At 34.9% G+C, this 25,668-nt stretch overlaps 3 protein-coding genes across 8 annotated transcripts; 1 reads left to right on the top strand and 2 right to left on the bottom strand.

Moving 5' to 3' along the window:
* Positions 1-374: 374 nt before the first annotated feature.
* Positions 375-4,292, bottom strand: LOC121762283. Of its 2 annotated transcripts, none has more exons than XM_042158111.1 (7): positions 3,589-4,292; positions 2,379-2,469; positions 2,104-2,196; positions 1,668-1,752; positions 1,382-1,464; positions 1,144-1,205; positions 375-825 (listed from the first exon to the last, which is right to left on the bottom strand). In XM_042158111.1, the coding sequence occupies exons 1-7, from the start codon at positions 3,744-3,746 to the stop codon at positions 717-719; spliced, it is 681 nt and encodes a 226-aa protein (XP_042014045.1). In that variant the 5' UTR covers positions 3,747-4,292; the 3' UTR covers positions 375-716. The 2 variants fall into 2 exon arrangements, with proteins under 2 accessions (XP_042014045.1, XP_042014055.1); XM_042158121.1 differs by having other exon boundaries at positions 2,104-2,166; positions 3,589-4,290.
* A 5,063-nt stretch (positions 4,293-9,355) lies between these two features.
* LOC121780624 lies at positions 9,356-11,181 on the top strand. 3 transcript variants are annotated; one of them, XM_042178254.1, is made up of 5 exons: positions 9,356-9,551; positions 9,662-9,733; positions 9,885-9,995; positions 10,481-10,543; positions 11,071-11,181. In XM_042178254.1, exons 1-5 carry the CDS (start codon positions 9,431-9,433, stop codon positions 11,163-11,165), a joined length of 462 nt encoding a protein of 153 aa, XP_042034188.1. In that variant the 5' UTR covers positions 9,356-9,430; the 3' UTR covers positions 11,166-11,181. The 3 variants fall into 3 exon arrangements, with proteins under 3 accessions (XP_042034188.1, XP_042034182.1, XP_042034174.1); XM_042178248.1 differs by having other exon boundaries at positions 9,356-9,584; positions 9,885-9,992; XM_042178240.1 differs by having other exon boundaries at positions 9,356-9,584.
* Positions 11,182-11,422: 241 nt separating this feature from the next.
* LOC121790114 (uncharacterized GPI-anchored protein At1g61900-like) lies at positions 11,423-20,920 on the bottom strand. Of its 3 annotated transcripts, none has more exons than XM_042188403.1 (8): positions 20,644-20,920; positions 19,788-19,917; positions 13,579-14,430; positions 12,624-12,869; positions 12,506-12,520; positions 11,915-12,055; positions 11,777-11,824; positions 11,423-11,687 (listed from the first exon to the last, which is right to left on the bottom strand). In XM_042188403.1, the coding sequence occupies exons 2-8, from the start codon at positions 19,819-19,821 to the stop codon at positions 11,605-11,607; spliced, it is 1,419 nt and encodes a 472-aa protein (XP_042044337.1). In that variant the 5' UTR covers positions 19,822-19,917; positions 20,644-20,920; the 3' UTR covers positions 11,423-11,604. The 3 variants fall into 3 exon arrangements, with proteins under 3 accessions (XP_042044337.1, XP_042044344.1, XP_042044333.1); XM_042188410.1 differs by lacking the exon at positions 20,644-20,920 and adding an exon at positions 17,298-17,415; XM_042188399.1 differs by lacking the exon at positions 20,644-20,920 and adding an exon at positions 14,537-14,743 and having other exon boundaries at positions 19,788-19,880.
* Between the last annotated feature and the right edge of the window lie 4,748 nt (positions 20,921-25,668).

Here is a 25,668-nt window from a genome sequence, read left to right as displayed (position 1 = left end):
AATATATCTTGTCAATTTACCTATTTTCCTTGAAGAATTTGTAATGAAATCCAATGGAAGAAGGTAAAATGAAAAAATATATACAAAAAATAACAACCACATTTTACCTTTTTGCATGTAAAAGATGTAAACATACCCCTCTAAATTGAAGAATGTATAATAAATACATTCTCAAATATTTTTTTTCTATTAGAGTTTTTTTTTATAAAAAAGAGGTAAATATATTATCTTTTTTCTTGGAGATATTCTTACAATACTAAACAACACTTCCTAAAAAGAGAGTCTCACTTGTAATTGGACAAATGAAGTATAATACTACTTCAATATGGAGAAATATGCACAAGTATGTGTAAAAGATGAGGTAGACAAGTGAATTAGTAACATATTTTTCATTTTTTTGAAATTATATAATGAAGTAGTCTCTAAACTTAGACAAATTCAATGTATTAAACAATTACATCAAACAAGAAGAAAATTCTTAAAAATCAAACCAAATACAGAAATATGGTCCATCATGCTTGTTGTACCATGTAGTCTCGACTCAACATTTCAAAGTACAAAAAAATGCTTTGAGAGATTTTGTTCCACCATTTTTCAGCACATTCAGATCTCAAATGTTAATTACCTCTGCTGATAAACAAGATAGGAAGATACAAGTCTATCAATCCATCATTTTAATCGCGAGCATCACCAATCTGCAGCTTCTCGATGATCGATCATAGCTGGATAGGGAAGTTTGGCGAAGAAAGGATGGAGTTCGCTAGCTCTTCATCCACCTTAGGGAGCTCAGCCATTTTCTTCATCGCTGGCCCCATCTCGTCCAAGCTACATGCATTGCCAAAAGATCAGAAAAAATGACAAAATTAAGGCCAATTACAAGAATCAATGGTTTCTTTCCAATCTACATAGAAGAATTTTGTTTATTTTTTTTTCTTTTCTTTCTTTATAGAACTCACATTGAGAAAAAAAGGACAAAGACTAATTTACTAAAAAGAACGAAGATATTCGTTTCTATAGAAAATTCTACGCGACAGATAAAATGCCAAGAACGAATATTATTTAAGACAGAGATTGACAAAGAATGCAAGTATTGGAATGCATCAAATGAAAATCAAGAATCACAGTGTAAAATGTAAATCCTACTTGGATAAGATTTTAAAGATGTTGTCGCGAGCTTGACTCAGAAGCCCAATGTTTTGGCGTATCTGTAAAACACGAAAGAGAGAGATACATTAGCCACGTTCGTCAAGAAATCTCCCCTTAGACAGATTCTAAGGCATCAATTTGTACACATAATGAAGACATGTATAATCACAGATAGTGTAGGAGAATCCCAAGTTAATTCAACTCTATTGAAGTTAATTAAACGTTAAGAGTTTACCTGATGAGTCGAAAGATTTTTCGATATTTGTTTCAAAGCCAACGCATTTTGCTGAAGAAGCTGCTTAGTGGCTCCAGCTAAATCTGTCCACATAATAGAAGTGTAAAGGAAATAAAATGAGGAAACAAAGCAGAATCGAAGCATAGATGAGTTTGAGCCGCTTAATGAAACATTTCCTTTCTAGATTCATTCCATTGATGCAATATGTATGCTAGAACAAACTAAAATATCTTGATTCTAAACCATAAAAAACTGATCTTTCAGAAAAGAAGCTAAGTTAGCTAACCATTGCTGTGATTGGAAATCATTCCCGGAGCTTGAGATGCATCCGATTGGATGGATAATCGAGAAGGCTTTACAGTAGAGTGTTCCTGACAAAAAAAAACTTATCAAGCCTTGGGAGTCTAGTTAAAAGGTATACTAGAGAAACTCAAAAATTTTAATAATTTAGAAATGCTTGGAAGAATTTACACCAGCCTAGGAGATGACTTTGTGTTTGAATTTTGGAAATTTTGGAAAAGTAAGAACTCATTGGTTAAGCCATCCAATTCAGAATAATAATTTGAAATATCAAATTAAGCAAAAAGTTCAGGTGTGTGCAAGAAATAATGCCCCTACTAGTATTAATCTTTGAGGCATTGAGAGTTTTCCACTTCAAGAAATCGGAGATATGCATAAACAGATTATGGCTTGAGATAATGAACCTGAGGCGAAGTACTTACCTTTCGTTCTTTGCTTTTCCTTACGTTGAGATCGTCCTTCCGCCTCTTGCTGATTTCCTTCTTCTGCAGAGTCGAATGAATCATTCCAGTTCGCTAACGACAATGAATTCATCAGTACCTACTACTTATGACTAACTCAATGGAGATTCATTCTGCATTATCTTTTATGACCCTTTCTGTTATTACTATCTACGTCGTTTTCTAATTTTTTCGAATCCTGATTTATGAATACGAGAATACAGTTATGCGACTTTGAGAAGATGGATAAAACTCACAGCCATCCATCTGCAGCGCAAAGCCACATCTCGAACAGTCTTGGACTTTAGCAGCAGAGCGATGTTTGCATAACCGAACACGGTTGAGTCCCTGCCATAGCTAGAGTAAATCAAAATGTGTTGTGTGAACCAATAAATTGTTATAAGATTGAAAACAAATAGATAATCTAGAAAAATAAAATTATCAAGTTCTTGCATTTAATCACACCAATTTTCTTGATTTTGTTTCTAGTCATTGATCACCAACAGTTAATATAATAAATCCCACAAAATGCTGTCAAATCTATGTGTAGATTACGCAGGATCCGATGACGTAAGTACTAACAGTTGACGACACGATAACGACAAAACACAGTTGGTGACGACACGATAACGACAAAACATGATCTGATTATGTACTGTTTTCAAATGGGAAGATTTATGACAGAAAACACACCAACACAAAAACATAATCCGAACCTGCATCAGATTATCGAATCTACATATCCTCCAATCCCTCAAGAAATCAACTCCCAACCACAAAAACGTTGCATAAATTCATATAACTAAAATGAAAACTACTATAAGAGAATTGAAGATCCCCAAGTAAATACCACCTAAATACAACAATTTTTAAATAGGCAACTTTAGAAATCACAAGAGAAATAAAATGTACAACTTAGCAAGTGTTTAATCTTCACTACGATGTTCGATCCACAGCCTACACATCGATCACACAATCAGAAGTAAAATGAGCATCCATCAAAGTTACAAAGTAAAAAAAAAATTAAAAAGCCAATAAAAAGTTCTCCAAGGCTGACCTAGAAACATCCACACTGTTTATATCTTATTAGTGTAAGAAACCTAAAACATAGATCCCAAACAACACAACACACAAATCTTCACTTCACAAAATACAGCAAATCAAATGCAACATTTTTCTAACATTGGATCAAGATTCCTTCAAACCAAACCAACTTTTACCCAACACAACAAAACAAATCAAAATCTGTTCAAACAACAATGCACACACACAAGAACACATCAGAAAATCCCACATCCACAGAAACAAAGATGCAAACTTTGATACAAATTTCCTACAAAGATACAAACTTTACCACAGATTCTCAACAAAGATGCAAACTTTCCCACAAATCTTCAAAGATGCAAACTTTCCTACAAATTTTGAACAAAAAATATTCAACAAAGATGCAAAAAAGGAGGGCTTTACTGGGCCAAATAATCCACCAAGAGGGCATGCTCTTCAGTAGTCCAATTCATGGAAATGGTCTTCTGATGCTTAAATATTGGCATACCCCACTCTCCCTGCACAGAGGCGCCATTGTTGTAGGAAGAAGCAGAGATGTGAGCTTGCTTGTAGCTAGCCATGGAAACACAAACATGCACCAACAAAGATTAAAACTTTAAATTTATTAGGATGGAAATCGATTTTTCTTATCAAGATTTTTGGTGTGTGTTGTAAGGATTGTTTTTCTTTGTAGCCTTCAAAAGATTCTTTAAGCTACTGGAAGAAAATTGAAGTGGTGGGAAGGTGAAGAAGAGGGGAGGGGAAATAAAAGCAAGATGGAATCTCAATTGCACGTAGAAAATAAAATGAAATAAATAAAATTATAGCAATACAAATAAATGGAGGCTAACTGTTTTGTGCCTATTTGAATTTTTGTAGCAAGCGTGTGAATAGTGAACATCTCTTCATACATGACACATGTGCATACATATTAGATAAAAAAATTACACATTCTTGAAATAAAAAGAGATAAATTTATTGAATACAAGGCAAATGATGAAATGGATGTATGGCTCATTGTTTTCTAAAATGGAATTTGACAGTGGGATTGGAATGAAATTGTGGGATTAGAGAGAGGAGAAAAAAGGATAATTTCCTTTGGAGCAAAATGGCAAAGTAGGGGCTGGCACATTGACTATATGCTGTTTTTATTTATAATTTATACAAGTGATATAAATTTATTTCCTTTTATAATGATGAAATAATGGGAGGCTTCTCTATACTTTGTCATGAGTAGTTATTGGCCAGAGGAATATAGTCAGTCAGATCCTGTGGGCTGTGGTAGAAAACTGTCATTTCAGTTTGTAATAATGTGAATATCATTGGACTTTAAATTATTTTTACCTTCAATTTCACATAACTTCAACAAAAAAGTATCACGGATTTTTGGTCTTTCTTTGCCAACTAATTCAAACTTAAAGGTTCTTTTTCCCTAGTTTGGATTCACATGTATTCATTGCAGATTAGGGATCTTTTTCATTTTGACCGCTTCATATATATATATGCTAATAATATCTATTTGAGGTAAATAGATTTGATTATGAGTTATAGTAAGCAACGACGTCAGCATGGGCTAACGCAGAAAAAACTCGTGTAGGAGCTATATATTCCAAATACTAATTGGAAATACATTTTTAAGTGATTTAGATTATTAACAGGAGCTTTTGTATAATAATTTACACAAACTTTAAATAAATTTTAAAATTTTATTAAAAAATATTTAAAAAATGAGTTGATTAGGGGCTTAAGCCCCTCGTCTCCATCACCTAGCTAGTTCCTCCAATGGACATCAGCAACACATGACTAATTGTTCATCGCAAGGAATAAGATGACCGCGAGCAGCGAACTTGTGCACTAAGACTATCTCCGAAGGGTATATTAAAACTTAAAATAGAGTAGGCAACAATTAGGTACTCTAAAACCAATCACATATTTGGTTTTTGAGTAAAATATACCTACTAGGTTTACGCTAAAATAATTCCAAAACTCTTTTTCAAATTTTGTGAGTAAAAATGATAGATAAATACATATATTTTTTTTCCTTCAAATGTGAGTTTAGTGTAGATGGTTGAAGTGAATATCTATTTAATGTGAAATTTACACTAAAATGAGTTTGAGTTTAACGTAAATGGTCGGAGATTCTCTAAGCCAATTAGATTAGCAGCGAGTGCAATCCACTCGTTAATTATACATGAAATGTTAAATTCGACATGTTATTTAAAATCAATTAAATTAGTTTTACTTAATTTATTTGTTTTACTCATTGACAACAGTCAAACGAATTTTTCACTTCAGTTACACCATATTCATCTTATTCTAATTCATATTCAAGCGATGAAAATATTCTCTGATCCGTGATGTTCATCTATTAATAAGATAACAACAAATATTTCAAGTATATTAGAAGTTGGACAACAAATCTTTCAAGTATGATAAAATTTGGGAGAAGATTAGTCGCTTCGAAAAGTTGTATAGTGTTTTATTCAAAGCATGCAACAAAGATATGTCTACTATGACCTCAGAACAATTACAAATACACTGAAAATGATTAAAAAATATCCAAGAAAATTCAAGTATGATTTAGGTTCGTTATAGTGTATAAATTTTAAATTTTAACTATATAATTTTAATATTTGAATTTAGGTAATTTAAGATTTGAATAATATATTTTATTACTATATAAATATTTATTTATTTCATAGTTTTGATTTGATCTCGTATTTATCTAAAACATACCATTGCAAATTAAAAGAAATAATAAAGTAAAAGGTATATAGTAAAAAAATGTCACAAAGTTTGGTCAAATCTGGTTTATTCTGTAACTTTAAAAAAATGACCAATCAAATCATAACTTTGACGATTTTCTGAATTATCCCATCAAGTTGATTTGCATAGAATTAAGCATGGCGTAAACGTAATACATAAATATTTCAAAAGCTCAAAAAACATGCTCAACAATATCCACGTCATATATGAAAATTACGAATAGACTAGAATTTGATTAAACTTTGTGATTCTTTTGGCTATTTGCCCAAATATAAATCAGAGATGAGACAATGAACGTTAGAATAGAATAAACAGATAAACAATAAAGTTGTCTTGTTGGGTGACGGATAAGAATCGTCTTATTATTTGAGTTACGTTTTTGTCGTCTTAAAAAATGAATAAGCTAAACTGCAAATGTTTTGATAAAAGAGTTCATAGTGGGCGAGTAGAATAAGACTTTCATTTTTCATTTAAAATCTTGCTGAAAATGTGAGTTGTGACCATGGGTGGACCCACGTAGAGAGAGGTGAGACTTCATCCCTAAATGAATTAATTTTTTTAATATTTTTTTGTAAATTTTTATAATGCATTGCTATGTTATACATATAATTATATTAAAACTCTTATTAATCATATAAATTACTTAAAAAATATTTTTAAATAATATTTGAAAATGTTCATTTATGCATCCGCCCTGGTCTGTGAGTCTGTCACCTAGTCAAGTATATTAAGATATTCTGTTTTAATACTTGGCGGAAAATTTGATATTTCTAAACAAATTGAAACGAAAATCATGAAGCTTATGGTATGGTCATGACAAAAGAACATAGCCATCTTTAAATTTAAACAATTATCATGTAGTATTTGTTGTATGTGAATATTTCATGAAGTTGCTTTGATAATTTATTTTTTCAAATTTGTTTTTAAAATCCAAAGGAAAAAGAAGATGATACTAAATGGGATATGGCTATAACTGAAGTGAATGAGCTACTTATTCATGACTAGATAAAGTTATGGGCATATATGGAATCCAATTTGTTTAGATTAAAGATACAACATAATAAATCATAAATCAAATTAGGAACTCGTGTGTAATAATTAGCTTTTGTGGGGGCAAAATATTTGTAGCAATTTGTAATCCAGAGGAATTTGATTACATTCTTATATTGACAATCTTGTAAAAAGCAAGTCTTTAAACGTTATATTAAAGCTCGCCTATCCCGATTTTAAAGTTCCGTTAAAATTTATTATCGGAAAATTTTAACAAATTGCTAGTGTTTTAAATTGAATTGTTGATTTTATAAGTAAATTATTTGCCATGATATATACTAGTAATATAAAGTAGGTAAGTTGTTCAAACAAAGGTGGAAATGCCACATTAATTCGATAATAGTACATTTTTACTTGTGGATTGCTGGTATAAGTTGTTTTGTGGAATGAATTATTTTGATGCCACCCAAGCAAAGAAGACCAAATAGAGCGAATCAATTCATATATCATGGCGACTTAAAATGTTAGACTTTGAGTCAAAACTAATACTACCTTCGTTTTCTAAAAATAAAACTTTGAAAACGACGTTAGTTTTAATACAAAATTAATAAAGTAAGAGAACATGAAAAAATGAATAAAATAAAATAACAAGCTGAAAAAATAGTAAAATTAATGTTAATGAATTGTGGAGTCCTTTTCTAAAATAAAAGATTTTACATTTTAAAAACAGACTAAAAATAATTTATTAGTATTTAAAAATCTAAATTTTAAATTTAATTTTATAAAATTAAATCTAATATTGAAATAAAAACAAAGCTAAGGATGAAAAACAGAATAAGAAGATAATTTGAAAATAATATCAGATTTAATACATCATTATCAGATTGAAAAAGTAAAAAATGTAAAAGGCAATTGGCCAGCAGCCCAAAAGGGCATTTTCGGATACAAAATAGCTAAAATGACCATTTTTGAAATAAACCCTTAGTCCAGGGATGTCTGACGATACTTTTAAAGTTCAGGGACTATAAGAGATAAATTCATAGTCCAGAGGTCATTTTTGTAGTTCACTCCATTTCAAATCACTTTTTAAGTTCATAACAAGTAGGATAAAAAGTCACGTAGAAAACCACATTGATTTAATTGTGTCAAGTATGATAAAAAGCTTCGCAAGTTAGTCAAATATGGTGATAGACACACAGTACGAAATATCAAACAAAGTGCAAAGTTTGTGATATTGTAAACCAATTTTAAAATTCGTGAGAAATAACAGATTTTGACTAAAGTTTAGATTTTGAGGACCAATATCTTTTTTCTGTATACTTTTAACATTTAAAAACAACGAAACTTTAATAGTTTGATAATGAATTTCCTCCATAAAATAAATACAACATTTTGTAAGGCTAAAAGCAACATATATATTGGCAATATAATACACCCATACAACAAAAGGAATTAATGATTTATCCGACTTTATTTTTGGCTGATAATGCCATGTTAATTTTAAAAAAAACCCAAGTAGGGTTAATTAAAAGTAAACAAAGCCCACGAGCTGTTCTTATAATTAGGTAATTAATGTCTCTATAATGTTGGAGTTTATTCATTTAACAGTTTTCTGCTTTTATGCAAGTCTTGAACCCCATTCCATTTTACACTGCTAAATTTTGTTATCCATGGTGGAAAATATTCAAGAACATTTCAACGTAGCAGTGAAAGTCTCAAACAAAGTTCAAGGTTGATTTTCAACATTCAAAATTTTGCTTATTGTGACTAGTTATAAGATATAGTGAAAGGAATTATTATCTCAAAATAAATATTTTTATGATATGAAATCATATTTTTTGTACTTTTGTAGTTAATATTGGATTGTATATTTTGTTTTGGTGGCAGAAATTATAATCCTATTATGGATTTCGAAGATTCAATATCATATTTTTTGCCAAAATTGTTCTGTTCGAATATATAAGATATATGTTGGAGGGATAATTTAGTTTGAAGAAAATATTTGAGAGGAGAATGGATGGAATATATGAGAAATGGTTTAGGAGATGTAATATGGGAACACTTTATTCCTCAAGTTCTCAACTTATTCAACTTGTGAAAATGGTACAACTATACCATATTTATAGGCATTCATTTCCTATTCTACAATTTTCTACTAGATTATTTAATATTTTATATCTAGATTTTTCTCATAAAATCTAGATAATTTACTACATTCTAGGGAACTCTACTATAGATATTTGTATAATATCTAGATAAAATCAAGTTTATATTTTAATATTCATGCTCATAATACTTTATATGAATTTTTTATTCATTGACATGTAATCTTTTATTTTTTCCGTGGTTTTAGTTCACATTGTTTCTTAAGCATATATACACATTATTTGCACTGATTGAAAATGTTCAAGAATACCTAAATGGAAGTCTCAAACAATTTTTTATTGATGTGAAATTGCTTGTTTAAGGTTATTTTCAACCTCCAAAATCTGCTAAAATTCAAAAGGATATGATTCGAGAAGGCGTTAGGTTATGGCCAATTCGAGCTGATGTTGAACCGGTTTATCCGGCTTTCTTTAGAGAATCAACCGGCGGCGAGGAGTTTGATGACGATAAAGTCTCATCTTGTGGTGATTTTCAATCCGGTTTTTACGATTTGGATTGTGAGTTTTATGAAATAATGCATCGACTATGGATTTTTTTACATAATTAGTGATCTGTATATGTTCATGTCTTACAGATTTGACGGTGTCTCAGTTGATAGGAAAAGATCTTCTTGCTGAACTCATTATACATGGATTTCTTGGTCTAGGTAAACTATGTCTTCATTTAATATATAGTTGTATCTTTTCTTTGATTGTATTGTACCTATCTAGTTTTACTTTGATTGTGAAAATTGATACCACCAATACTACTTGCATAATCTAGTAGATTCTTATGATTTAAATAATCTTGAATTTCAGGCTCACTGCAATTTATAATGCCCCAGTCTTCGGAAGAAACGAATGAACGAGATAGCTCACTAGCTGATAAAGTGACTTCATTTGTCGATTCTTCATCATCCAAAACAAGTAGTAATGTTGCTTCAAACTCTAACCCTATTTTGTTTGTCTTTATAACTAGTACTCCATCAGTCCCCAAAGAATTTGCAGTTTGGGTTCGCTGTAAAATTGGTAAAGTAAGATAGAGGTAGAGGGAAAAATTAAATAAAGTATTGTTTGTGAGGAATGAGTTTCATCTTATTAGAGAGAAAAAAGATTCTAAAATTAGAAAATACATATTTTTGTGAGATGAACTAAAAAGGAGAGAGTGCATATTCTTGTGGGATGAAGGAAGTATGTTTTATTTAGTCTAGCTTCCTCATTCTTGGAATTCAAATGTAGTACATGTGGAAGGAAATTCTCATTTAGACATCAAATACCTGTTTAATGCCTTACATGTATATTCATACATGCAGCACTATTTACACCTATTTTTTAAAAAAAAACTATATTTCTTGATTTTATTAATTTTTTATACTCCACTTGTTTAACATATATATAGTTCTACTTTTTGATAGAAATAAAGTTTGATTATGGGCATCAATCTGAAGCTTCATATTCCGACTCCGATTTCGATACAGGTAGCATTAATATTCTCTATTATTACTATTAGTATGCCTTGAATCTGTATTGTTTGCCGCTAGCCAAATGGGGGACAGCGTCTTGCTGCCCAATGATATGCTATGTTTCTGTTTTGGGTCATAATTGTTATATTGCGCCTAGCCCGTCATTTGTGTACTCTATTCTGTCACAAAAATTACTATGCCCGTCTTCGAAAAACAAAAACTTTTGAAATGGTACGAATTTTAATGCATATTGGTAAAATAAGAGGGAGATAAAAAGTGATTGAATTATGGTTAGTGAAGAATAGTCTAGCCGAGAGAAAAATGTTTCCTAAAATAGAAAGTATTAAAAGTTTATATTTTAAAGGAGCCAACCAAAATGAAAATAGTTTATAGTAGCATATAATTTTATAGTACCATATTATGCAATGTTTGTTACATCTTCTCAAGAGTGTCTTATTCGTCACATTCATTGAAATTTCATATTAACATAATTTCTTTAACTTTTTAACTTGTGTTTCAACTTTGGACTCCGGATATGTCAGACTACCAGAGCAATTCGGAAAATGTCGAAGTTGATGAGGACGAGTGGCTGAAATTGGATGAAGATTTTAACGATGAAGATTGGGAAATTATATAAGACAAACATGCATGAAAGGGAGAAATTGGATGAAGATCGTTTGGAATTAGTAGTACTTGTTTTCAAAAGTAATTGGTGAATCCTGGTTTGAGAAGTTGCTATAGTTTTGGACTGTTTCTGATTTCCAAATCAAATTTTAGCATTATGAATTTATCCTAAACGAAAGTAAAAAAAAATTCATTTTGAGGATATTTTTCACCAACTCCATAGGCATAGGCGCAGCATGATAACATAACAGTAAGTTTATTCCCATCATGTAAACAAAAAAAAGATAAGAGAATAACTAATTTAAAAACAAAAGTAAAAATGATGTCATAATAACAAAAAAAGGAACAATGAAAAGAAAGAGAGAAACAAATCTATTACTACTCTACATGAAACAAGCTTAACATATACACCTACGCTCTTCCCATCCCAAGACACAAATTTAAACCCTTCTTCACATAGATAAGCTCAACAGTATTGCACTGACAAAAATCGAAAGAAGGGAAACAAAGAGATCCGCACCGACTCCTCGGCACCCTGTGTTCGACAACATAATTATTCCAAGTGTTGGAATCACAGAACAAAAAGAAGCTATGTTGAGATGATTAATGAAGAGAAATACGCACCAGGATTGCCCAAATTCTGCGATGTAGGTAGTGCAGGCAACGACATCTCTGTATATGCGAACGATCTTATTATAGAATGTTCATTTGAACAAATTAAATGGAAAGATTGATCTGGTGGCTGATAAAAGAATTGGTTACCAGGAGCGCAAAGTGACATTGATGTGATGGACGATGATGATGGCCATGGTGCTGCAATATTGTCCCGTAAATCACAAGTGAAGCTGAATCCAGATGAGTTATAATATATCATGTCTGCAGGAAGGCTCCCGAGCAAACATCCTACAAAATTGGTCACCGCAAAATTATTTACAGTATCATATTGCTTGAGTTTTCTTTGGTATGGCTAGAAAGCAAGAGTTATACGATATAAATGGTCTACAATGTCTATTATTTCGGCAAATGGTTTATGTGTAAGCAATCTCTTTTAAAAATATCTTCAAACATTAGAGGGTTTTTTCCATCAAGCTCGAACCTCAGTGGACGTGTTCAATTACTAGAAGGGAATATGCAAGTATATTCCTCATACGAACGAACTGAATTAGCCCAGTAACTGAACTAATGCAAATCATGAAATAAGGAATCCATGACCATATGACAACTATGACTAAAGCCATCAATCCGGTATACTATATGATGAGATTATACCAATGAGATGCAATTTCTATTATAAAACATCATGTAGTATATAATATTTGGCAAAACAGAACATAGAAGGGTGGCTTTATGTACCTTCAGGTCCATACGCTGCTCCAACAAAGCACAGAAACAGATAAGAGAGAACTAATTAGCATATCACTGACCACATCATCATAAGAAACTGCATAGTGGAAACAATTCAGATTCTCACCTTGGAGACTAAAGTCTTTTAAGTCCACATCACAAAGCTCATAAACATTTGTCATCACTCCAGCCTTCTGCAGCATGGCGCCAAACATGGTTGCACATATAATTGCTTGCTTGTTTGTTATCAGCATTTGTTTCTGTATTCCTGCTATGTAAGTATTTAGTGAGCTGCAACATGATGGACTCGGTGCAGCAACATTGCGGCATGCATCAATTACCTCTTTAGGGTGTTTCAAATCCAAAGGACAAGCTGCACACAAGGAAAGAATCAATAACCTGGTGTCATACAACCTAGAATCTTAATTGTTTATGAACTAACATAAAAGTGATAAATGGCTCTAGGTAAAGCAATATAGAAATTCAAGATTTCTGCATAGTCGTTGAACTAACCAGTCGAAGAATCATATCCCTCTTTTGGTAAATCTGATATTATGTTTGCGTTATGGAGATTGATCTACATGCCACTCATTTAATCATGCGACTCATCATTCCAGAAATGGTTTCATACATTATAAATCTAGGGCAGCATCATTTATAACTTTTCCATATAGAGATACATTACCAAATCTAAGCATCTATGCTTCACAAAAAGCTAGCTTTAATAAGGATAAAATGAAGCTACCAACTCAAGCATGAATAGGCACATTGAAGTTATGATGTAATAAATCATAAGAAAACCATAAAAAAAACATAATGAAATGCTCATTTTAAGTTTAAGGTTCAGGGAATATAATATGAATGGCTTCAACCACCCAAGAGGATTCAAAGATTTGATCAAATCATAAGTTTATAAGCAAATTGATGATCTGAATAGTGAATAATCACCGGGCATATTAATGGTAAGATTAGTTATTAAAAGTATCAGCAAGAATTAGATTATTGATAAAAGCGAAAAATAAGAAGCCTCTTAATACAAGCTCCCCATCAAGCACTGCAATATATATCAGCCCGATACATACCTTTATTAACCTTGCAAGCAGACAATATTCTGAATGCTTTGTTTGCATTTTCATGAGGAAGTTTACTTGAAATCCATGAAAGAACCACTCCTTTGCAATCACTAATTGTGTCAACGTGATCAGAAAGTCCAACTGCATCTTTATTATCATTCATGAATGATTGAACTCCAGATAGTTTGAGGGCAGCCTCCATAATAACTGGCTGACAAATCGACCGACAGCATTCCTTAAGAGGATCTATTGTACTGCATGCATCCAATAATTTGCTTGTGTTCACAGTTTTCTCAAAAGTGGTTACATCCTTAACAGGACAGGTGCCACCAGTCAGATTCTTAGATTTCGCAGAGCATATTATAGGTATCGAATTGTTTGCTCCTCTGCTCGCTAATATACTGACAATGTCTTTAAAACAATCGTCTGCGACTGCATTTTGTAAAACTAGATTATCAGAACTGGTACTATAGAATCCCTGGAATATGTGAAGCAAACTATTGAACTGAGGGCAGCATATAACATTTGCTACTACTCCTGCTAATGGGTGGATGCAGTCCGACGCTGTGATCTCCATGATACTTGAAATGGCAGAAAAATTTACAGGGCACCGTCCAGTCAAGACTGGCTCGTAGGTGCTTGGATAAGTGGGATACATTGGAGGCAAAGAACCACCCGGGAATGAATAATGTGGAATGACAGCCGGTGATGCGTCTATGGGTTTAAAAATACCACTTTTAGGTGGGCTAGCAAGCAAAGATGCTGAAGAGACATCACTGGGGGCTAGCATCTTCAGAGCCAGCACATCACTAAGGTTACACAGCCAGATAGCAAACTGTATCAGCCAATAACACCAAGAGCCTGCAACCATAAGAAACATGCATTTACAATTGCAATTGTATGTTGTTTGTTTAATAACGTAACATTTTTTTGTCACTGTATAGTATAGCACGAAGTGCAGGCTCACATGGATCTTTGAAAGGTATATACATCAATGTTGTCAAATATCTGTCATGGCGATAGGACGTTGCGGTTTTTGGCAAAAACGCCATCACCGCGCCGGTTTTTACTGGCGGCCGCCATGGCAGTCAAAATTGACTTTTCAGTTCATTTATCCTGCCCATATGGCGGCCTCCCACCTTCGCCCAGAACCTCTACAGCCCGGCCAATTTACCTATATAACCCAGCCCATACTATTGATGATGATTTTAATTCACAAATTATTATTATCAATAAGAAACATTGATATACATAAGAAACAGCTAGGGCTGATAATTCGGTCATCGGTTAGTCGGTTAACCGATGACCGAACCGATCACCTCGGTTCTCGGTTAACCGAGAACCGCCCCATTCGGTTATCGGTTATATTCGGTTCCAAATTCTGCATGTCTTGATCGGTTCTCGGTTAGACCGAGAACCGATCGGTTTAACCGATTATTAAATTAAACAACCGATTAAATATATTAATTATGATTATTCTTTTATTTTATTATTAAAAAAATATAATAACTTAGATTTCATTCTTTCAAACCAGAAGCTGAGAAAAGAGACGGAGCCCTAATTTGTTCACTCTCCTTCTTCCCCCTTCACCACTGTTCCGCTGCAATCGCGCCGCCGCGCCTCCTCCAATACCCACCACCACCTCCGGTCTCCGCCTCATCCCATCAGCCGCCGCCCCTGACCCTGCTTGAGGTTGGTTATTTGACTCAAATTTGGGGTTCAGAGCTCAATTTTTTTGGTGTAATGTAGAGCTCGGATATCTTTCTGTTTGTTTTTATCTGCGTGATTGTGAGGGTGTGAGTGATGCTGAAATAATGAAATTGATTGGTGAGGTTGTTGGCTGTTTTATGCACGGTTATATGAGAATTCATCTATATGAAGTTTACTTCACACAACATGTTCGTGGTCACCAATAGATTTATTTTTGGTTTAGGACTTTAGGCTATCTTCAAATTTCAAATGAGATTACAAAGAATAATTTAGATGCCTAAAATGATTTTGGTCGGTCATTTTTCTTAATTGTATGAATCTTTATATTGTTTGCTATTTATTGTGGTAGTTTTTTTCTTATGAAATGCAAACGAAGTCAGCTTTCTTTTTATTCTTTTTCCTCAGTTTCTCTTTTTGTTCTTGTTGAATTCACCTTTTTGTCCATGGATTTGTGAAGACAAGAAATTTTTTAGCAGTACTTGATTATGTTTGAACTTGTGTGAAGGCCAAAATTGTAACAGTTATCTTCGTGCAGAGTTGAAGATGTCAAATTCAGAGTCTTTCACCCAAGACATAGGGAGCAATCGGCCACTCAACGATATACTTGAAGATATTGAAGTTGAAGAACTAGGGCTCGATGGAGAGGAAGAGGAAGAGGGAATGGCGCCGCCGGCATCAAAAAAGCGTAAACACGTAGTAAGATCGAGTATATGGAAAAAATTTGATTAAGTGTTTGAAGATTCAATTCAAAAAAGGAATGCAAACTGTGTGGAACGTGTATAGCTGTTGATTCGAAGCCCAATGGCACATCCGCTATGTGGAAGCATCATGCTTCATGTTTGAAGAAAATGAAGCGGAAAAGAATCAAACACCACTCAGCCAAGATGAATTGCGGCAAGACATCCAAGAAAGGGGCAGATACGCATTATGCAGGATGATTGTTCTTGATGAACAACCATTTAGATTCGTGGAACGAGAGGGATTTCGTTTATTCTGCTGTGATATGTTACCAAACTTTAATATCCCGAGCAGACACAGGATAATATCAGATTGTGTGAAGATGTTTCTAGAAGAGAGGGAACTATTGAAAGTGGTTTTCTCCAGACCAGGCATGAGTAGAGTATCAATTACCACCGACTGTTGGACTGGAGTCAATAACACAAGCTTTATTTGTGTTAGATCACATTTTATCGACCAGGAATGAAGGTTGCACAAGAAAATAATCAGCTTCTTTGACATTACTAGCCATAAGGGGGATGATATTGTTAAGATGTTGATAAAGGCTCTTACGAACTGGGGCATTCAGAGGCTTTTTTGTTGCACCATGGACAATGCTAAAAACAATGATGTAGCAATCAAGGAAATGAAGTCCAACTTCAATGCGAGAGGCATGCTTGTTGCCGATGGGCAATGTTATCAAATAGCGGATATGGCGGCACCATGGCGCTATGGCATGGCGTTCTGTGGTGGAAATGCCATAGCAACATGGCACTGCCATAGCACCGCCATATCCGCCATTTGACAACATTGCGTGTGTACTGCATTTAGGAATGGGGCATTATGCAAGAAACATGGATGTTAGAGCTGTATTTCATGCTTTATTAATTGTTTTAAGAGTTTTAGATGTTATATTTTTGTTATTTTCCAATTTTTAAATTATGTATAAATAATAAGTATTATTTTATTTATTTAATTATTGACCGCCATATCCGCCATAATAATACGCCATATCCCTGTGGCGGTTTTTAGGCGAACCGCCATAAGCTGCCATACGAGATTGATAACGCTGCCGATGGGTAATATTTTCATCAGAGGTGTGTTGCACACATACTTAATTGGTTGTTGAAGATGACATGAAACAAATGGGCATGGCTGTTGTACGAGTTAGAGAAGCCGTGAAATGGATAAATGGTTCATCAGCTAGGTCTAAGGCCTTCAAGGATATTGCTAAGGTATGTAAGGTTGATACCAAAAAATTTCTATGTCAAGATGTACCTACTAGATGGAACTCGACTTACTTAATGCTCGAGGCGACATTGCCATATGAGCCGGCTATGAAGCTGTTCAACAACGTCAATCCCCAATTCGATAGGGATTTGAGAAACCTGAAACACAACGACCTCACAGTTGGCGTACCTGGAGAAGAAGATTGGATTGAAGTGAGGAAGGTGTGTAGTTTTCTCCAATCCTTTTATGTTATGACTCGTCTCGTCTCTGGCACCACGTATGCCTACTCACATTCATTTCTTATGGAGATGTGTGACATATTCCATATCATAAAATGGTCGGAGGAGGATGATGAAGATGCTGAGGTTAGATACATAGCTAAGAAGATGATGGAAAAGCTTGGTGATAGAGATCAAGCTAATGATCTCCATTATCTCTTGAGATTATTTTCATTATTATGGAGATTGTTGAAGATTACAATTGATAGAGATCAAGCTAATGATCTCCATTATCTCTTGAGATTATTTTCATTATTGTGGAGATTGTTGAAAGGTTACTTTAAATGTTGAGGATTTGTTTCTTTGTTTATCTATAGGTTGATCCTTATAAATAGCTCATCTTTAGAAGAGCTAGATATCTCGGAAAATAAAGTGTATTAGGACGGTATCAACCGTAGGCCTCATCGGAGGATTATCTTGGCCTCTTTGGAGGATTGTTCTTCTTTTATATTTATTGAATCCCACTTCTTGTTTTACTTCCGCCTTTCACTCCATATCAATTGGTAAGTATTGGTTAGAGGAATATGAGCGTAATCCAAACATGAACAAAATTCTGTACATTGCTGCAATGCTTGATCCTAGACAAAAGATGAAGCATGTAGAGTTTTGTTTGAAGAAGATGTATGGTGATGCACGGGCAAATGAGTTGGCAAAGGAGTTGAGAAAGTCAATCTTTGACTTATTTGAGTTGTACAAGAAAGAATTCACTCCAGTGGCTGACCAAACACGACCACGAACAGCTTCAACTAGCCAAATATCAGCTTCAACTAGCCAAATATCGAATAGGCCAACTGTTCGGCGATTTCTTGGTAAAAGTTCTTGTAACATTCTCTGCGTTGCTAGTGAAGATGATGATAAAGATGATAGCTCAGAGCTCACTCGTTACTTCCCAGAGAAGCAATACAAGGCCAGTGAACATGAGCATTTTGACATTCTTATATGGTGGAAGACATACGGTATTTCCTTTCCTATTCTGTCGAGAGATGGCTAAAGATATCCTTGCAATTCCTATATCAAGCGTTGCTTCTGAGTCGGCATTCAGCATGGGGGGCATGTGCTGTTGACATTTAGATACTCTTTGGCGCCGGAAATGGTAGAAGCTTTGATATGCTCCGAGGATTGGTTGAGGTCTTGTTCTAGTTCGGCCGATCTCATGGAAGAAGGAGAGAATACCATTTTGAGAAAGCAATACTATGAAAGTGAGTAATTCATTACTATTTACTAATATATTTATTTATTCTTCATTTTTTACTCATTTTCTTTAATTCATTATTTTTTATAGTGGTGGAGGCAATTATGGATGACAAAGTGACGTGGCCATTGGACGGTGCAGAATTGGGAGAATTGGAAAGAACTCATTCAAGTGATCATGGTTAAAGTTAAATTTATCGTGCATTTGGTTTGGAATTTGAAAATATTGAACTTGGAGGTTATTTTTTTTAATATTTGAACTTTGAATGGTTGTTGAATTGAGTAAGTTGTAAACTTTGATGGATTGACCTTGTTATTTTGGAATCTTCGAACTTGGAGTTGTTTACTTTTTTGAATATTTCAACTTTTGGATTAAGCATATTATAAGTAGGTTGTATACTTTGATTGATTGACCTTGTTGTTTTGGAAGCTTTGAGCTTGGAGTTGTTTACTTTTTAAAATATTTTAATTTTTGGGTTGAGCAGGTTGTAAACTTTTTTGTTTCGTTGGATTAAACATATTATAAATAGGTTGTTTTTATTTTTTTAATTTCTAATACAAAAGTACCTACATAATGTTTTCTACAAATTTAAACACTAAAAACGCAATGCAGCGCAAGTGGTGGCCAAGATGGGAATTTTTCGTGTGCAATGTCCAAGGATCAATACCTGTGAACTACATAATTTTTATTTTAAATTCGGTTCCGATTCGGTTAACCAGAACCGAACCGACCCTATTCGGTTAGGAACCAAACCGAACCGAGGCCAATTCGTTTCAGTTCCGGTGCTTTAATCTCGGTTAGTTTTGGGCTCGGTTAACCGCGTTTTCGGTTCGGTTAGAACCGAACCGACCGAATTACCTGCCCTAGAAACAGCCAAAGAATTACATCATTTACAAAACCTGTCCCACTATCGAGATGCAACAAATTCTTCAAGTCATGTGATTGTTCACAATATAAGAAATTTATGAGATGCGTAGCATATGCTGGGATAGAAGCATGAATGACATTCTTATAAAAGTCTTAAAGGTCATGCAAATCAGCAAATTAGATAGTCAAGACCAAAATTATGCAGAGAATACGATATCTCTTACCCTTGAGCCGTGTAGCCGTCTTAACACCATCCATAAAACCCCCTAACCGTCAGGCAACATGGATTGTGATATAACCTCCAGGGTTGTTAGCAGTTATAAATAAGGGGTATCAAAATCAGTACACTGATACCTGCAACACAATTTCCAGCACACGGATAAGTTCTTACGATCAAACAAACCGACATAGAAACACATTAACAAAAACGGAAATAAGAGACTGTAAACAACTAATCTGACAACATAAACTAAAATATGTTATCATGAGAATTCATTTTCTAGCTGCTACTCTTCTCGGCTGATAATCCTTGCTCTTAGATGTACCATAACCTGATAACCCTCAACTTTATGCCTTACATTAATTTTAACACATTTACTGAAATATAACCAAAGTTCACAATCATCTATAATAAGTAAAAAAATACTAACAAAGAAAACAAAAGCATAAGCGCTCTTTCAAATAAAGAAAAATAAATTCTTAAATCTTAGATTCTGAGTCACTGGAAACCCCAAATTAAGAAAGCCAAGATCGCAAACAAATTAATACTATATCAAACCCAAATCCAGGGAGGAAACGAAAACCATAAACTTCAATCTATTATCTCGCATCACTCTATTGCCTAAAAATGATCACTTCCCAAACAAAATGAGGAAATCCACAACCCTAAACCACTGGAACAATTCCTCACGAAGAAATTCAGAGCACAGAATAAGAGCTAAAATGCAGCTTAGACACACCACACAAGATCCAGCACTAACTACCAAATCAACGCAAGCTCACAAATAGAAATTCACGAAATTCACAGGACCTAGAACTGCGTGCTCAACAGGAAAAAAACATGTGGCTCCCCTAAAATACCTGGAGAATCGGAATCGGCGGAAATTCACGAGATCAGTCGTCATAAATGAAGCAGATTCAAGGCTCCAAAGCCACGCCCCGCGAATCCATATAGGAAAATTAACTGAATGAGCAGCTCCTCAGTGACAATAGAAAACGGAGGAAAAAGGGGGATAACCCTAGACGAATTTGGGAAAGTTGAGCTGAATGATTTTTATGGAGATAAAGCGTGAAAATACAGCTTAAGCTTTCTTCTCTATGCCTATGGATAATGGACTTCTCTTTTATTTTTTCATTTTCATTTTCATTTTCATGCTTGGATTTATATTCTCTTTGTTGTAACACTTCAAAATTCTTATTCTTCGCGAAATAATGACAATGGAAATTGGTGGGCCATCTAGCCAGAGAAAATCGGGTTTCTAGGCCAATTGGCCTTTAAAATTACGCAAATGTACCCACTTTGTTATCTATTCCAGTTATAGGAAACACGCCAACCTCATTGGCGTGTTTATAAATAAAAACGCCAGTGACATTGGCGCGTCATTACGCAAAAACGCCAACTGTGTTGGCGTGTTATATGTTGACCGTATTTTGGGTGTATTTTCAACCAATATACTTAAATTTAAACACGCCAACTTTGTTACCGTGTTTAATTGAACACTCCTATGATGATGGCGTTTTTATGTTATAAAACGCCAATTTCGATGGCGTGTTTAACTAAAAAACGTCAATTTCGTTGGCGTGTTTAGAAAAAAACGCCAATTGCGTAGGCGTTTTTCTGTTGAACCTTATCTCCCAGATCTGCCCCAAAATCGCAAAACCATCGTCACATTCCCTCTCCAAAACGGCGAAAAAACCTCCCAAAACTGAAAAACGCGAAAAATCTTGCCTTGGTCGGATTGAAGGGTGTAGATTTCTATTGTGGCTCATTCTTCCAAATATTAGTCCTCGTAATCGGTTAGTATATCGAATTTTGTACTCATTATTCTTCCAAACATTAGTGTACTAATATTTGTGTTGGATTATTATGATAGTATATATTGTAGTGTAATTTATATAATTATTTGCTGGTTTGTTATAGTATTATAAATTGTATTGTAATTAATAGAAATATTTTGACCAATTGTTATGGTATAATATGTTGTAGTATATCTAATTTTTTACTCATATTTGATAGGTTGTTATGATAGTATATATTGTAGTGTACTGTAAAGAAATATTTTTGACCAATATTTGTGTTTGACATTAATGCAGATAGTATGACGTGGTGTGTCTATTTATATTGGGGTGGAAAGATAATTCCCGGAACAGTTATTTCATATGATCCTCCTTTTGCAAAAGGATTGATTATGTTGGATGAAAGTATTTCCTACGATAAGCTTGTGGAAACAATTTGTGAAAGGATGGGGATAAACATATTTGAAAACAAACTTCAAATAGTATGGAAACGTCATATATGGCATGGATCTTCAATCACGTATATAGGTATTTTACTAGAAGAAGTATACATGCCAATAATGTTTAGTGAGAGTATGACTACAGGAGGTCAAATTGAATTGTATGTTGAGTATTCGTCAATTACTCAACAACATAGTCATCTTCTCATGAGTAATGATGTTGGTACGTCTACGAGAGGCCGAGAACCATATTTCGCTGCAACACAAGATTTTGATGTTGGTACGTCTACGAGAGGCCAAGAACCATGCTTCGATACAACACAAGATTTTGATGTTGGAGGCGTGCATTTAGGGGACAGTGACAACTGAGATGTGATTGAGGCCATAATTGGTCCTGATAAAGCCGACTTTCTTGATCCACAATCACCTTATGATTCTGAAGATGTCGACCCGGATAGTACAGATTCAGATGGTGCTTCGTCGGATGAGGACCAATTTGTTGCTCCAAGCACATCCATTCCGGTTGGAGAAACAGTGGTTGGAGAAACATCAACTGGAGGAAGAGCAGTACGAGAAAGAGTAGTTCCACAGTTCCCACAGCCTGGTATGAACTATTTTCGCACCTTACCAGGTCCGTATGATAGTTTTGATCCAAAAAACTTTGAGTCTGATGATCTCAATGTGCATTATTGGAGTGAAAAAGATCCGAGCAATGTCGGGTTGCATACTAAATTTAAAACCAAATTGGAATTGAAGTCAGCTGTCACTCATTGGCATTTGAAAAAAATCCGCCAATATACAGTCGTTGAAAGTAAAGGAAAGAGATGGCATGCAGTTTGTAAGTGGCCACAAGGAAATCCGAAAGATAAGTCCTTACCTAAATGTTTGTGGGAGTGCCGAGCAACACTGAGGAAGCATGATGAACACTGGCAAATTAGAGTGTTTAGCACTGCTCATACTTGCATGGGGGATCGTAATTATAATGGGGACGCTAATCTTACGTAGGGTATGATAGCGTTGAGTGTTCGCCATCAAATAGAAAACGATCCTTGCTACAAGGTAAAAGCAATTGTGGCGGATATTGAAAATAGATTTCATGTGAAAGTTAGTTACAAGAAAGCATGGTATGCTCGGAGGACAGCTATTGAGCTTGTGTATGGTTCGTGGGAGTGGAATTTCAAAGTTTTACCAGCTTATTTGAATGAGGTGCAAAGACAAAATCCTGGCACAATTGTCGAATGGTTGCATGATGACAGATCAAGCAACGGTATGAACAAGGTTTTCAAGTACGTATTTTGGGCTTTTGGTCCAGCTGTGGAGGCTTTTCAACTATGCAAACCAGTTTTAACCGTTGATGGAACTCATCTACGTGGACGATTTCGAGGTAAAATTCTTATTGCCGTTGGATTTGATGCTAATAAGAAATGTTTGCCTATTGCATATGCCATTGTTGATGAGGAAACCATACAAAGTTGGAATTGGTTTATGGAACGTATTAGACTTCACGTGGCAAAGCATGAAATATGTGTAATATCAGATAGGCATGTGGGAATCATAGATGCAATGAATTCTCCCATATGGAAAGAAGAACCCAATGTGGGGCATCACCGATTTTGCTTGGTACATGTTAGAAAGAATGTTTTGCAGAATCATAAAGGCATCATGGTAAAAAGACTTGTTTGGAAAATTGGTATTGCTACCAAGAAACGCAAGTTTAAGAACAAACGTCGTTTACTTCGAACCATCAACGACGAGGCCGTGCAGTACCTTGATGCCGTGGAGTTAGAAAAATGGAGTTTGGCGTATGACAAACACAAACGATGGGGTGAGATGACCACTAATATGGTGGAATCTTACAACAATGTGTTGAGAGGCGCAAGACAACTCCCAATTAAAGCTTGCATTGATCTGATATTTTGGAGGACAATAGAATGGTTTAATGAGCGGTCACTTGCAGCAACACAGTGTGCCACACCACTTACCCCGTGGGCCCATGCAAAGGTGTGTAAATCTGATGTAAAAGGTCAATTACATAATGTGAGAGTCCCAAACACAATTGCAGGGCTTTATGTGGTTCGAACAAAGAGTCGAATTGGTGGAAAGGGTGGTAATAAGTGGAAGGTAAAGTACTTGGAGTCGAACTGCAAATGTCAAAAGTGGCAGATGTGGAGACTTCCATGTTCACATGCAGCGGCAGTTGCGCGGTTTAGAAACGAGCCCATGCTGTCGCTTGTTGATAACGTATACCGCACAAGTGTTTGGGTACACCAATATTCTACGGTGTTCAATCCAATCAGACACCAAGATTATTGGGCCGTGCCTGAATGGACTTTGCAATGTTCACGAGCTCAGTTAATGCCTAAAAGTCGCGGTCGATACCGTACTACTAGGATTCGTAATCAGATGGATGTCCGTGAAACTGACCAGCCACGAACCCAACGCCGATGTAAACATTGCCGTCAACCAGGGCACGACAGACGCAACTGCCCGAATGCTCGTTCGAGGATGGATACTCAGTTGGTAGATGATGCCGCTCACGATTTTATGCCTCCACCTCCATCAAGATCTGCAGTTCGAGGTCGTCATTCTATCAGCCACACTGATGATGCCTCTCACGATTTTATGCCTCCACCTCCACCAACATCTGCAGTTCGAGGTCGTCATTCTGTCAGCCACACTGGTTATACAGGCGAAGACATCGGGCTCGGTGATATCCCACATTCTCCACCTAGGTCTTATGTGCGAGACGATTTTTTCGGGGTTGATCTAGAGAATGTCGTTGTGCAAGATACTCCTCCGTCTAGACTCTCCACCGCCAGAATCGGAAAGGGTATCCGTAGCTTCTTTACTCGGAGAAGGCGAGACAATTGAACGTGTAACAACTATTTAGTTGAATTGAACATTGTTCTGTTTATAATCGTAGATATTTATTGAATTGAACATTGTAATGTTATACTTACATTTTGGCTTGAATCGAAACACACGAAATGTTATACTTATATTTTGGCTTGGGCTGTTTTTTTAACTAAAACACGCCATTGAAGTTGGCGTGGTTTGGTAAAAACGCCTATGCGATTGGCGTGTTTTAGTAAAAAACGCCTATGCGGTTGGCGTGTTTGTGATAAAACGCCAACCTAAGTGGCGTGTTTTAAAAACGCCAACTGGTATTGGCGTGTTTGTTCAGTAGCTCAACCTCCGCGTTGGAAAAACGCCATCAAAAATTTGCCCATCTTAAAAACGCCATTGTGAGTGGCGTGATTAAAAAACGCATATGGAGTTGGCGTGTTTTAGTTATAAAAACGCCATTGTGAGTGGCGTTATTTAAAAACGCCATCATAAGTGGCGTGTTATCAAAAAAAACGCCTATCAGGTTGGCGTGTTTGTTCAGTAGCTCAGCCACGGCGTGTGCAAAATTTGCACAATTTATTTACCAACTTAAAAACGCCATCTTGAATGGCGTGTTTGCAAATAGCCCAATTATCTAATATAAAAACCGCGCATTTATCAACTTACAATATAAATATGGGAAATCAATGAAAACCACCAATATCAATAGAATATATCAAATTACTAATATGAAGCGGTCAAATCAATAAAAAAACACCAATTTATATAGAATGTATCAAATTACAACCAACACCAATAAAAA

Source organism: Salvia splendens, chromosome 2, assembly GCF_004379255.2.
Source record: "Salvia splendens isolate huo1 chromosome 2, SspV2, whole genome shotgun sequence".
Lineage (NCBI taxonomy): Eukaryota > Viridiplantae > Streptophyta > Magnoliopsida > Lamiales > Lamiaceae > Salvia > Salvia splendens.
Note: the sequence above shows the minus strand (reverse complement) of the source record. Positions and strands in the feature narration are given on the sequence as shown.

What these genes read in the sequence shown, in the direction of transcription:
- LOC121762283 (XM_042158111.1), bottom strand. Translation starts at nt 3,746, where the DNA reads ATGGCTAGCTACAAGCAAGCTCACATCTCTGCTTCTTCCTACAACAAT. An exon ending in GATTTCCAATCACAGCAATG is followed by an intron (nt 1,465 to 1,667) that starts GTTAGCTAACTT and finishes TTATGTGGACAG; the next exon opens with ATTTAGCTGGAGCCACTAAG. An exon ending in ATCTTTAAAATCTTATCCAA is followed by an intron (nt 826 to 1,143) that starts GTAGGATTTACA and finishes CAATGCATGTAG; the next exon opens with CTTGGACGAGATGGGGCCAG.
- LOC121780624 (XM_042178240.1), top strand. Translation starts at nt 9,431, where the DNA reads ATGATTCGAGAAGGCGTTAGGTTATGGCCAATTCGAGCTGATGTTGAA. An exon ending in CGGTTTTTACGATTTGGATT is followed by an intron (nt 9,585 to 9,661) that starts GTGAGTTTTATG and finishes CATGTCTTACAG; the next exon opens with ATTTGACGGTGTCTCAGTTG. An exon ending in TTCATCATCCAAAACAAGTA is followed by an intron (nt 9,996 to 10,480) that starts GTAATGTTGCTT and finishes ACTTTTTGATAG; the next exon opens with AAATAAAGTTTGATTATGGG.
- LOC121790114 (XM_042188399.1), bottom strand. Translation starts at nt 14,621, where the DNA reads ATGGCGTTTTTGCCAAAAACCGCAACGTCCTATCGCCATGACAGATAT. An exon ending in TATACCTTTCAAAGATCCAT is followed by an intron (nt 14,431 to 14,536) that starts GTGAGCCTGCAC and finishes TTATGGTTGCAG; the next exon opens with GCTCTTGGTGTTATTGGCTG. An exon ending in AATGTCACTTTGCGCTCCTG is followed by an intron (nt 11,825 to 11,914) that starts GTAACCAATTCT and finishes TCGCATATACAG; the next exon opens with AGATGTCGTTGCCTGCACTA.